Genomic DNA, 13,594 nt, shown 5'->3' with positions numbered 1-13,594 from the left:
TTCTATCCTCTGACAGCCTTTCCCTGGTTCTGATGTGGGTCTCGGGTGAGTGTGACACCTTTTCTGTTAAGGGCACTGCAGAGTCACATCAGCAATGTATTGTGGTGGGTGTAGGGTATTGGGCTCCGTGATTCCACTAGCTTGTGTTAAATGCTCACGATGTTGGTAGTTGGTAGGCTCTACTCCCATGGTGCTTTTCCCTCTGCTTACTGGGTCAGAGTGTGCCCTGTTTTGTTTCCGGTAGTCCATCAGGTAGTGGCCATTTGTGTAAGACATTTTTAGATCCCTTTTATGTGTTAGCCACGTTACAGCACTTAGTTCTTACCTTGAATGTGGCTGAAAGAGGGCATTGTACACCATTCTGCCAGCTCGGACCTACTGCTAATCTCAGTACCAGCGAGACTTGTTGCCAGTGGGGCACAACCTCTGATCTGCAGTTAACTGTGAGTAAACGTGCTTATTCAAATAAAGGACGTTTTCAGCGAGATTAGTATTCAGGTGTCAACTGCTGTGCCAAGGTTATACACCAGCAACAAGTCCTGTCCCTGGAGCTCTTTTAGTAGGTACTGCAGTGCACTTCAGGCAGGCAGACCCAGGCCCACCCCCCCCCCCCCCCACCCGTAACACTTGTGGTGGTAAATGGGAGGCCTCTAAAACCCACTGTACCCACATGTAGTTGCCCCCTTCACCCCTAAGAGCTATGGTAGTGTTGTACATTTGTCCCTCCCACGACCAAATGACTTGGATTGGGATGTTTCTGAGCTGGGCGTTTTTAGTTTCCATTATCGCAAAAAAAACCCAACCCATCTCAGAAGGGACCAAATCCATGGCATTTGGTCTGTCCAAACTGTATTTTCAAAACGAAAGATGGACGCCCATCTTTTTTGATAATACAGTCTGTCCCACCTCTTCACATACCCGTTTTCGGACATAGACGCCCATGGACATGGGCGTTCGCGTTCGATTATGCCCCTCCACGTAAGCACATGCTAAGGCCACTTTTTACTGCAGTTTCTTAAAAGGGCCCCTTAATCTGCACAGTTTATGATTGGATGGATTTTTAACCACCTGATCTGTTTTCTTATGCAATTGATTAGTTGTGACATTTTTCTTTTCTTCCACGTAATGTAGGCTAAAGGGACACCAACGCCTGAAAAACCAAGGAGTGGTTCCCTATGGGAAGACTAGGACAGCTGAAGGAGTAGGGAAGGGATGTAAGCCAAACCAACAGACTGATCTCCAGAGGTTGACTGTAGAAAAGTTTAAATTTATTGAGAAACCAGGTATTACAGACTCAACATGGTCAGTGTTTCAGCAAAAAAAGCCTGCTTCAGGAGTCAAGTATCTAAAATCACATATATAGAAATTTATATTTCATAAAATAGATTTTTTGGTTTAAAAAAATCATTTAACAACTATAGGGGGTCTTTTACAAAGGCGCACTAGCGTTTTTAGTGCATGCTGAAAATAGGCACGTGCTAAATGCTAGAGACACCCATAGCAATACACTGGCGTCTCTAGCATTTAGCGTGCCCCTAAAACACTAGCGTCCCTTAGTAAAAGACTCCCTGGTGCGACCTCACCTTGATTATTGCATTCAATTCTGGTCGCTGTATCTTAAAAAAGGTGTAGCGGAATTAGAAAAGGTTCAAAGAAGAGCGACCAAAATGATAAAGGGGATGGAACTGCACCCATATGAGGAAAGGCTAAAGAGGTTAGGGTTTTTCAGCTTGGAAAATTGATGGCTGAGGGGGGATATGATTGAGGTCTACAAAATCCTGAGTGATGTACAACGGGTAGACATGAATTAATTTTTCATTCTTTCAAAAAGTACAAAGATCAGGAAACACTCAATGAAATTACATGGAAATACTTACAAATAGGAGGAAATATTTTTTCACTCAACGAATAGTTAAGCTTTGGAACTCATTGCCAGAGGATGTGGTAACAGCAGTTAGCGTATCTGGATTTAAAAAAAGGTTTGGAGAAGTTCCTGGAGGAAAAGTCCATAGTTTGTTATTGAGATAGATATGTGGGAAGCCTCTGCTTGCCCTGGGATTGGTAGAATGGGGGATTTGGTTCTTCCAAGTACTTGTGACCTGGATTTGCCACTGTTGGAAGCAGGATACTGGGCTAGGTGGACCACTGGTTTGACCCAGTAGGCCTATTCTTATGTTGTTATGCTGTGAATGCCCCCTTGCATTTATGTGCTAAGCAAGTAGCACACATCATCTATAGATTAGTGTTAAGCACTTACGCACAAGTGTATATTCACCCTACCTACTCTTTGAATATGGAGAAGTACTTCAGGGGTCTACACGGTTCTTCACATTTGAGCTGCTTTATGGCTGGAGGGTGAGAGAACCCCTTAATCTAATAAGAAAACATCATGAAAAGTTCATAAAAAATCTTCTTGATGATAATCCCTGAATATATCTGATAGTTGCTCAGCATTCACAAATACAGCCAGTACTGTATTCTGTTCTTCTAAACTGATGAACAATTATAATCCTCTCACAGTTTAAAAACACCATCCTGGAGGTTCAGGACAAATATATTCCACGTATTAGAAAAAAGGGAAAAAAGACTAAACGTCAGCCGGCGTGGCTAAACAGTAAGATAAAGGAAATCATTAGAGCCAAAAAACAATCCTTCAGAAAGTGGAGAAGAGAACCAACTGAAAGTAACAGGATAGATCATAAGGAATGCCAAGCCAAATGCAAAGCGGAGATAAGGAGGGCAAAAAAGGACTTTGAGAAGAAATTAGCGTTGGAAGCAAAAATACATAGTAAAAACTTTTTTAGATACATTAAAAGCAGGAAACCGGCCAAAGAGTCGGTTGGGCCGCTGGACGAAAATGGTGTTAAAGGGGCGATCAAGGAGGACAAAGCCGTAGCGGAGAAATTAAATGAATTCTTTGCTTCGGTCTTCACCGAGGAGGATTTGGGGGGGACACCGGTGCCGGAAAGAATATTTGAAGCGGGGGAGTCGGAGAAACTAAACAAATTCTCTGTAACCTTGGAGGATGTAATGGGTCAGTTCAGCAAGCTGAAGAGTAGTAAATCACCGGGACCTGATGGTATTCATCCCAGAGTATTAATAGAACTAAAAAATGAACTTGCGGAGCTACTGTTAGAAATATGCAATCTGTCCCTAAAATCGAGTGTAATACCGGAAGACTGGAGGGTAGCCAATGTTACTCCGATTTTTAAGAAAGGTTCCAGAGGAGATCCGGGAAATTATAGACCGGTGAGTCTGACGTCGGTGCCGGGCAAGATGGTGGAGACTATTATTAAGAATAAAATTGCAGAGCATATACAAAAACATGGACTGATGAGACAAAGTCAGCACGGATTTAGTGAAGGGAAGTCTTGCCTCACCAATCTAATGCATTTTTTTGAGGGGGTAAGCAAACATGTGGACAATGGGGAGCCGGTTGATATTGTATATCTGGATTTTCAGAAGGCGTTTGACAAAGTGCCGCACGAAAGACTCCTGAAGAAATTGCAGAGTCATGGAATCGGAGGTAGGGTATTATTATGGATTAAGAACTGGTTGAAAGATAGGAAGCAGAGAGTAGGATTGCGTGGCCAGTATTCTCAGTGGAGGAGGGTAGTTAGTGGGGTCCCGCAGGGGTCTGTGCTGGGTCCGTTGCTTTTTAATGTATTTATAAATGACCTAGAGATGGGAATAACTAGTGAGGTAATTAAATTCGCCGATGACACAAAATTATTCAGGGTCGTCAAGTCGCAGGAGGAATGTGAACGATTACAGGAGGACCTTGCGAGACTGGGAGAATGGGCGTGCAAGTGGCAGATGAAGTTCAATGTTGACAAGTGCAAAGTGATGCATGTGGGTAAGAGGAACCCGAATTATAGCTACGTCTTGCAAGGTTCCGCGTTAGGAGTTACGGATCAAGAAAGGGATCTGGGTGTCGTCGTCGATGATACGCTGAAACCTTCTGCTCAGTGTACTGCTGCGGCTAGGAAAGCGAATAGAATGTTGGGTGTTATTAGGAAGGGTATGGAGTCCAGGTGTGCGGATGTTATAATGCCGTTGTATCGCTCCATGGTGCGACCGCACCTGGAGTATTGTGTTCAGTACTGGTCTCCGTATCTCAAAAAAGATATAGTAGAATTGGAAAAGGTACAGCGAAGGGCGACGAAAATGATAGTGGGGATGGGACGACTTTCCTATGAAGAGAGGCTGAGAAGGCTAGGGCTTTTCAGCTTGGAGAAGAGACGGCTGAGGGGAGATATGATAGAAGTGTATAAAATAATGAGTGGAATGGATCGGGTGGATGTGAAGCGACTGTTCACGCTATCCAAAAATACTAGGACTAGAGGGCATGAGTTGAAGCTACAGTGTGGTAAATTTAAAACGAATCGGAGAAAATTTTTCTTCACCCAACGTGTAATTAGACTCTGGAATTCATTGCCGGAGAACGTGGTACGGGCGGTTAGCTTGACGGAGTTTAAAAAGGGGTTAGATAGATTCCTAAAGGACAAGTCCATAGACCGCTATTAAATGGACTGGAAAAATTCCTCATTTTTAGGTATAACTTGTCTGGAATGTTTTTACGTTTGGGGAGCGTGCCAGGTGCCCTTGACCTGGATTGGCCACTGTCGGTGACAGGATGCTGGGCTAGATGGACCTTTGGTCTTTCCCAGTATGGCACTACTTATGTACTTATGTACTTATGTACTTATATCCAGTCAATTTTCTTCACTGTTTCAAACTGCTTCAGCATGCATTAGCGTCTTTGCTGTTTGAAATGAACAGGTCACTTCACTGGCTTCCGATCAGATACCGCATTCAATTCAAGCTTCTCCTTCTTACCTACAAATGCACTCAGTCTGCTGCCCCTCACTATCTTTCTACCCTCATCTCCCCTTACGATCCCGCCCGTAACCTCCGTTCACAGGATAAATCCCTCCTCTCAGTACCCTTCTCCACCACCGCCAACTCCAGGATCCGCTCATTCTGCCTCGCCTCACCCTATGCTTGGAACAACCTTCCTGAACCCTTATGCCAAGCCCCCTCCCTGCCCGTCTTCAAGTCTTTGCTTAAAGCCCACCTCTTCAATGCTGCGTTCGGCACCTAACCCTTACCGTTCAGTGAATCCAGACTGCCCCAATTTGACTGCCCCTATTGGACCGACCGTTCACTTGTCTATTAGATTGTAAGCTCTTTGAGCAGGGACTGTCTCTCTTTGTTAAATTGTACAGCGCTGCGTAACCCTAGTAGCGCTCTAGAAATGTTAAGTAGTAGTAGTAGTAGTACTTGGAGATCTTGCAGCTATGTCCTGCTATAAATGATTAATTTTTTGCTTTATGGCAGTGGTGTAACTATGGGGGGCCACGGGGGCCTGGGCCCTGGGCCCCCCGGTTTGGCTGGCAGGGGTCCCCGACCCCAACCCCCGCCAGCTGAAGCGTTTATCTGTCCTGCGCTGGTCTTGCACTTGCCTCCTCTCCTGTTTCCAGTCGCACTGTGCATGCTTTCATTTTAATGAAACTGAGCACGGCGCGCTGAAAATAGGAGAGGAAGCAAGTGTGAGACCAGCACGGGACAGATAAACGCTTCAGCTGGCAAGGGTTGGTGACTCCCACCAGCAGAGGTACCTTACGGCGGTGGCGGCGGCAGCTGGGGAGGGGGGGGGGGGGTCAGAAAGTGGGGGAGGGGAGGTGGGCTAAATTGTGCCCCCCCACACTTTGGGCTCTGAACCCCCCCCCCCCCTCCTGCCGAGGTCTGGCTATGCCCCTGCTTTATGGTTAACAGCTACTGAGGACACCTTAGTGGTGAAATACAAATTTGTGTCGGGCTGGAAAGCAGTTTGAAAGAGTGAAGAAAACTGACTGAATATAACTGTGAGAGAATTATAATTATTCATCAGTTTGGAAGAACAGAATGGAATACAGTGCTGGCTGTATATCTGAATGTTGAGCAACTATCGGATACATTCACGGATTATCATCAAGAAGATTTTTAAAGAACTTTTAATGATGGACTGTAGGAAAGCTGGTATACTTTGAGTGGGGTATAGTACACTTTTTTAAAAAATTTGTAGAGTAAAATATTTTTTTGCGTTTCAAATAAATTTGTACTTTATTATATGTTATCATTTTGTATTAAAATTTGTAATTCATTTAAACTTTCTATTTTTTTTGTTGCGTATTATATGAGAAAGTTATTAGTACTGTTTAGATTCCTATTTTAGTATTATTGCTATTTTATATGTATACCTGACCTTGATTTGTCCTTGCCATTTTCAGGGCACAGACTGTAGAAGTCTGCCCAGCACTAGCTTTACTTCCCAATTACCAGTGTTGCCACCCAATCTCTGCTAAGCTTCTGTGGATCCATTCCTTTTGAACAGGATTCCTTTGTGTTTATCCCACGCATTTTTGAATTCCGTTACCATTTTCATCTCCACCATCTCCCGCTGGAGGGCATTCCACCACCCTCTCCGTGAAAAAATACTTCCTGACATTTTTCCTGAGTCTGCATCCCTTCAACCTCAATTCATGTCTTCTAGTTCTACCACCTTCCTGCCTCTGGAAAAGGTTTGTTTGCGGATTAATACCTTTCAAATATTTGAACATCTGTATCATATCACCCCTGTTTCTCCTTTCCTCCAGGGTATACATGTTCAGGTCAGTAAGTCTCTCCTTGTACGTCATGTAATGCAAATCCCATACCATTTTTTGTAGCTTTTCTTTGTACTGCTTCAAGTCTTTTTACATCCTTAGCAAGATACGGCCTCCAAAACTGAACACAATACTCCACGTGGGGCCTCACCAATGACTTGTACAGGGGCATCAACACCTCCTTTCTTCTGCTGGTTATACCTCTCTCTATACAGCCCAACATCCTTCTGGCTACGGTCACTGCCTTGTCATGCTGTTTCATCGCCTTCAGATTCTCAGATATTATCACCCTAAGATCCCTTTCCCTGTCTGTGCATATCAGACTTTCACCGCCTATCACATATGTCTTCTGTGGATTTCTACTCCCTAAGTGCATCACTTTGCACTTTTTTTGCATTGAATTTTAATTGCCAAACAGACCATTCTTCTAGCTTCTGCAGGTCCTTTTTTATGTTTTCTACTCCCTCTGGGGTGTCCAATCTGTTACAAATCTTGGTATCATTCGCAAAAAGGCAAACTTTACCTTCTAACCCTTTGGTAATGTCAGTCACAAATATATTGAACAGAATTGGCCCCAGCACCAATCCATGAGGCACTCCACTACTCACCTTTCCCTCCTTTGAGTGAATTCCATTAACCACTACCCTCTGGTGTCTGTCCATCAAACAGTTCCTAATCCAGTTCACCACTTTGGGTCCTATCTTCAGCCTGTGTTAAAGGCCTATGCAAATTGTACAGCCATGGTACTAGCTGTGTGTAGCCTACCAGAAGAGTGTCAGGATAGTAAACCCATACCTGACCTCCTAGCAGAGACATTACCAGAGGGATCTGACACCGAAGAGAGACCATCTAAATGTACAGACTGTGGGAAAACCTTCAGTCAAAAGATAGAACTAGAAGAATAACAGGAACCATGTATAAAAGAGACACATTTTACATGCTGTAAGTATGAGAAAGATTTCAGTATGAAGAAAGAGCTAATGAAGCACCTGAAAAGTAATAAAGAAACTGGAATATGTACAAGTATAGAATATGGGAAAAGCTGTATCAATAAAGCAAACATTACAGAATATCAGAAAAACACTGATAAGAGGATATCTTCATGTCCTGGTTATGACAGTAGCTTCAACCAGGAAGTCATCCCCTAATTTCACCCAGGAAAGAGACCAGTTTCAAGTACGGAGTGTAAGAAAAGTTTTGGTTGCCAGAAATTATTGTCAAAGCCATTCAGGAATTAAACCGTTTACATGTACTGAATGTAGGAAAGCTTTATTCATAAATCACAGCTAACAAAGCACCAGAGAATCCACACAGGAGTAAGACCATTCACATGTGCTAAGTGTGGTAAAAGCTTCTGTCAGAAGATACTCCTCACTATTCTCAAAATGAAGCATACAGGATTAAAACTGTTAGGATGTACTGAGTGTGGTAAAGGCTTCTGTTATAAGCAACAGAAGGGCAATGAACATGGTAATGCTGATGGCTTCTACAGAAAGGAAGAACCAGAACCACTCTGACACTAGACTATCGAGACTGGATCAGCGTTCTCTAGAGGCCGCAGTCCAGAGTCTCTGTCTTGAGGAGGGAGGTGTGACAGAACAGTGTGTAAAACTGCCTTAATTATTTCCTGAAATGTTTTTCTCTAGTTTGGCCAGCAGGTGGTACATGTTTATATTTTGAAGTGGCTTCAGAACCAACACTGTTTTCTTGGTTTAAGCTTTTTGGAAAGGCAATCTGCAGTATACTTTCAAAGATTGTTGTTCTGAGCTCTGATTGACCCAAGTGCTCATTTTCTTTTGGATTTTACTAGCTTTTTTCCCAGTCTTAGCCTGGGAGAAGAGCGAGATAGATCTCTTTGCTGAGGCCCTGTGATCAGTTATATTTGATAATCTGTGAGCAGCATATTTCCTAATCTCCCCAGGTACTTTTTAGAAAGTAAAAAAAATGTTTAGATAGTTTTATAATTAATCCATATTTCAGTTACCTGTTATTGTTTGCTGATTGCACATTTTCTGTTTCACTGTTCAATTTTTAAGACAATAAACAATTTTCAGTTTGTTGACTCTGCCTATCTAAACTGATAAAGAATCCTGGTGGTTTGTGTGTTTTTTTTAATTACATTTGTACCCCGCGCTTTCCCACTCATGGCAGGCTCAATGCGGTGGGCAATGGAGGGTTAAGTGACTTGCCCAGAGTCACAAGGAGCTGCCTGTGTCGGGAATCGAACTCAGTTCCTCAGGACCAAAGTCCACTACCCTAACCACTAGGCCACTCCTCCACTGTTGGGTCTGTGAGTACTTTTTGGGAACTGTGGGACCACTGGGAGTGTGGCCCTAGTAACCTAGAAATCACTGGGGATAATTTGCGAGCAGGAGACTTGCCCAGAGGTGGTTGTGACCCAATCGGTGGGAGGAGGATGCTAGTGTAGAGCACAAGCAGCAGGTGCAGGCGGACCTGAGCTGTGCTGGGGATAGACCTTATAAGTGGCCATGGGGTAACCCCAGGCAGGTGGCTAGGTGTTTCATGACATCCACTATTTCTTTTCTGCTGTTTATATGAAGGGAAATAATGTAATTTAATTACAAGGCTTTTAAAACAAACTGCTGAGTGTGTGGAACAGTTTCTAAAAAGATGCAGAATGTAATTTTGTGCTTCTTTTAAAAGAAAGGTGCTAGGATTTGGTTTCTGGGGCTGCACAGAAGTATTAATTCTCTCTATTTGGTTTTGTTGCTCTTGATATGAAGGTCAATAAAATAATAATTTAAGTTTAAATATTTGTATTGAATTTTAGCAGACAATGCAAAAAGTGTATAAAACCCTAAACTTCAAGTGTGAGAATCTCATATACAACAAAAATTGCATGAATACATAACTGCATATCAAGTTCCCCAACACCCATCCCTCCCCAACTCCCCCCTTGGTCCTTCTTCCCTCCTCCCCAAGAGCATTCCTATCCAAATTACACCTCTAAATTCTTAGTATTGCTGTCCGCACTCGAGATACCATCAATCCCATAAAGGGTTTTAACTGCCCTCCCCGTTGTATCCACTGACAGTTTTGCGCCATTCTCAACAACTCATCCATTTGATTCCATCAAAGAGTTATGGTAGGGGAGAGGAGAGGGTTTGCAGTTATCCATTTTAGCAACAAACTCCATTTAGCAATCAAATAAGCCTTTTATACAAGCATTCATTTGCACTACAGCTGCCTGGTAGGTCGCTAACAGGCTTATTTTCGAAAGAGAAGGGCGCCCATCTTCCGACACAAATCGGGAGATGGGCGTCCTTCTCTCAGGGTCGCCCAAATCAGCATAATCGAAAGCCGATTTTGGGCGCCCTCAACTGTTTTCCGTCGCGGGGACGACCAAAGTTCACGGGGGCGTGTCGGCAGCGTAGCAAAGGCGGGACTGGGGCGTGCTTAAGAGATGGGCATCCTCGGTCGATAATGGAAAAAAGAAGGGCGTCCCCGACGAGCACTTGGGCGACTTTACTTGGTCCATTTTTTCTTGCGACCAAGCCTCAAAAAGGTGCCCGAACTGACCAGGTGACCACCGGAGGGAATCAGGGATTGCCAGCCTCTATGCCAGCCTCAAATGTCATACCCAGCTCCATGACAGCAGTATTCAGGTCCCTGGAGCAGTTTTAGTGGGTGCAGTGCACTTTAGGCAGGCAGACTCAGGTCCATCCCCCCCCACTACCTGTTACACTTATGATGGTAAATGTGAGCCCTTCAAAACCCACCAGAAACCCACTGTACCCACATGTAGGTGCCCCCCTTCACCCCTTAGGACTATGGTAGTGGTGTACAGTTGTGGGGAGTGGGTTGGGGGGGCTCAGCACACAAGGTAAGGGAGCTATGCACCTGGGAGCAATTTCTGAAGTCTACTGCAGTGCCCCCTAGGGTGCCCGGTTGGTGTCCTGGCATGTCAGGGGGACCAGTGCACTACGAATGCTGGCTCCTCCCATGACCAAATGGCTTGGATTTGGTTGTTTCTGAGATGGGCGTCCTCTGTTTCCATTATCACCGAAAACTGGGGACGACCATCTTTAATGACGACCATCTCTAAGGTCGACCTAAATGTTGAGAATTGGACGTCCCTGACCGTATTATCGAAACGAAAGATGGATGCCCCATCCTAGGAAAACTTGGGCACCCCGTTCGATTATGCCCCTCTAAGCTTATCAAAGAAACATACCATCAGATTCTTCCACAATGGCACTCCAGCGCAATACTTAACTGATCCCACATAGCCTTCCAAAAGCTCTCAATTCTGGGGCAAGTTCACAGGACATGTTTGACAATACTCACTTCCTCCCTACATTTCAGACAAAGCTCCAATTGCACTATAGCCATCTTGTGAGCCCTCGTAGGATGAATGTATAAGTGATGTAACGTCTTAATAATTTATTTAAAAACTCACATTTTACCCAACAAATTCTTCAGTTGTGATTCCCTCTGATGATGATTTTAATTATTTCTGTAATAAACTTGAAATGGATACTCTTTCAAAGATCAAATTTTACACTGGAAGTGTTTAGACCGATTGCGCAAGCAATTGTGCTGTCGCATATCTTATTATTGTAACGTTATTTACCTAGGTTGTAAGGAAGTACTGTTAAAAAACGTCAAACTTTATTAAATACCACTATGCGATTAATGTTTAGGGTTTCTAGATTTGACAGAGTTCCCCCATTATTGATAGAGTTGCTTTGGTTGCCAATGCAAATGCAAGTTGTCTTTAAGCTTTGTTGACTTGTCTTTCTAATTGTGCACGGTGAAGTACTGGAGTATATGGTAAGCCATACAATTATCGCATAGAAATATTACGCCAGATCTAGATGTTTTCTACTTTTACAATATCCAGATCCAAAACAGGTGGTTTATAAACAGTTTTTCTGGAACATTTGCTTATTTGGCAGCTAGCCACTGGAGAGAATTACCTATCTGATTATATGTTTTTTTGAAAACTGTTGAAAACCTTCTTGTTTAAGAAATGTTTAATGTGATTGTTTTATTTTTCTTGATGGCTAGTTGACCATCATGGATAATATTCCGTGAGTTGGTCCATTTTACTTTTTTGTGAGCCACACTAAACTTTAGTGGTAAGTATGGGATACAAATGTCATGTATTATTAATAGTATTATAATTTTAACTGTCACATTTGTATTTTGTTATGCTTACTTTTATTTAGGACCCGGTAGTGGAGGGACCATTACCATTTCCTAAAGAAGGAAAACTGTATATCAAAGTTGAGCTTCCAGTTCCTTCATTGTTTCTAATTCATGTCTGTGCAAGAGCCACTGCCCCTCCAGATCAAGTATGGAATTGTTTTTATATATATATATATTTTTTTTTAACCTGGACATAGAGACAAAAAGCTTAATTTATTCAATCTGAAGCTTGAACGGAAGCTATGGCAAATAACTATTTACAAGAAAATAAAGTGGGAAGTGGACCAATGACTTCAGGACATAGAGACCGAGATGATATTCACAGAGCAAACTTTATTGTAGACTCGACACAGTACTGTGTTTCGGCCACAGGCCTGCCTCAGGAGTCTACAGGCATTAATGTAATCTTTTCTGTGTTCCAGAAGAAAATCTTTCAACTTCCCAATGTTAATAATCACATCCCGGGCTCTGCCAGAGAACTCGCCCCTGTCATGGCTCCTGCGAAAGAGCTCCTCTTGCGCCGGCTCCAACGCCACACCCAGAGCTCTTTCGCAGGAGCCATGACAGGAGCGAGTTCATGGTTAATGCCATTTGAATAGGGATACCTAATTGCCTCACATTATCTGCAGTGCAGGTAATTTATTTAGTTATTTATTTACCACGTTTGTACCCTGCCTTTATCCAAGGCAGGTAACAATATTCACATGCATAGTCTTGAACACGTAACAATTGTTTATATTTATGTTACTGTTTATAAATGTATGTTCATAGATATGGATATTTAAATTATGAATGTTTCTTGCCTGGACCAAGTAAAGTCGAGCAAATGCTCGTCAGGGACGCCCTTCTTTTTTCCATTATCGGCCGAGGACACCCATCTCTTAAGCATGCCCCGTCCTGCCTTCGCTACGCCTCCGACACGCCCCCGTGAACTTAGGTCGTCCCCGCGACGGACTGCAGTTGAGGACGCCCAAAATCGGCTTTCGATTATGCCAATTTGGGCGACCCTGAGAGAAGGACGCCCATCTCCCGATTTGTGTCGGAAGATGGGCGCCCTTCTCTTTCGAAAATTCACCTGACAGTTACACATGTATAATTTACACTTGTTTTTCATCAATTTGGGCACAAGTATTTACTTTAGCTCTGTGGTTTATGTAAGTGATTGTGCCTATTTGCTCTGTTACACTAGTATTCTCTAAAGCAGAGGTTCTCAACCCAGTCCTCAGAACATAGCTAGCCAGTCAGGATTTCAGGATACCCACAATGAATATGCATGAAAGAGATTTGCACAAAATGGAGATTTATCTCATGCATATTTATTATGGGTATCCTGAAAACCTGACTGGATAGATGTGTCCCGAGGGCTGGTTTGAGAACCCCTGCTCTAAATGAAAGTAGTTGTGTACTTTCCTTTATAGAATGGGCTTCAAAGGATGCCTTTTGGCACCTAAAAATAGGCACCCCTTTACCCTACACATACATGGTAGCTGAAGACTTTCACTGCATTTTAATAAAGAGGATCCTTTGTGCCTGTCCTTCTCCAAACTGAGAAATACATTAGTTGCCTTATTATGCAGTGGAGGAGTCTGACTTCCCCCTTTTTATTCACTTGGTGAGACTGATTTCCTAGAGAAACACACCTGGGCTATAACAGCAGTATAAGGTAAAAACAAGAAACAAAAAAATACCAGTTCACACTTCAGTCTAAATATCACCTCAGTGTTACAGGGAGGGGCATTTTCGATATGGCGTCTAAATCTGACTTTGGACGTTTT

At 43.2% G+C, this 13,594-nt stretch overlaps 1 protein-coding gene across 2 annotated transcripts in view; it reads left to right on the top strand.

The window, feature by feature from the left end:
- IDUA (iduronidase alpha-L-) overlaps positions 1-13,594 on the top strand; it is a 225,068-nt gene that overhangs the window by 192,330 nt on the left and 19,144 nt on the right. For both annotated transcript variants that reach the window (XM_030194465.1, XM_030194464.1), the window contains one exon: positions 11,840-11,965. In XM_030194465.1, coding sequence (XP_030050325.1) covers positions 11,840-11,965 — 126 coding nt within the window. The remainder of the gene's footprint in view (positions 1-11,839; positions 11,966-13,594) is intronic.

The sequence above is a fragment of the Microcaecilia unicolor genome, chromosome 2 (genome assembly GCF_901765095.1).
Source record: "Microcaecilia unicolor chromosome 2, aMicUni1.1, whole genome shotgun sequence".
Classification (NCBI taxonomy): domain Eukaryota; kingdom Metazoa; phylum Chordata; class Amphibia; order Gymnophiona; family Siphonopidae; genus Microcaecilia; species Microcaecilia unicolor.
Note: the sequence above shows the minus strand (reverse complement) of the source record. Positions and strands in the feature narration are given on the sequence as shown.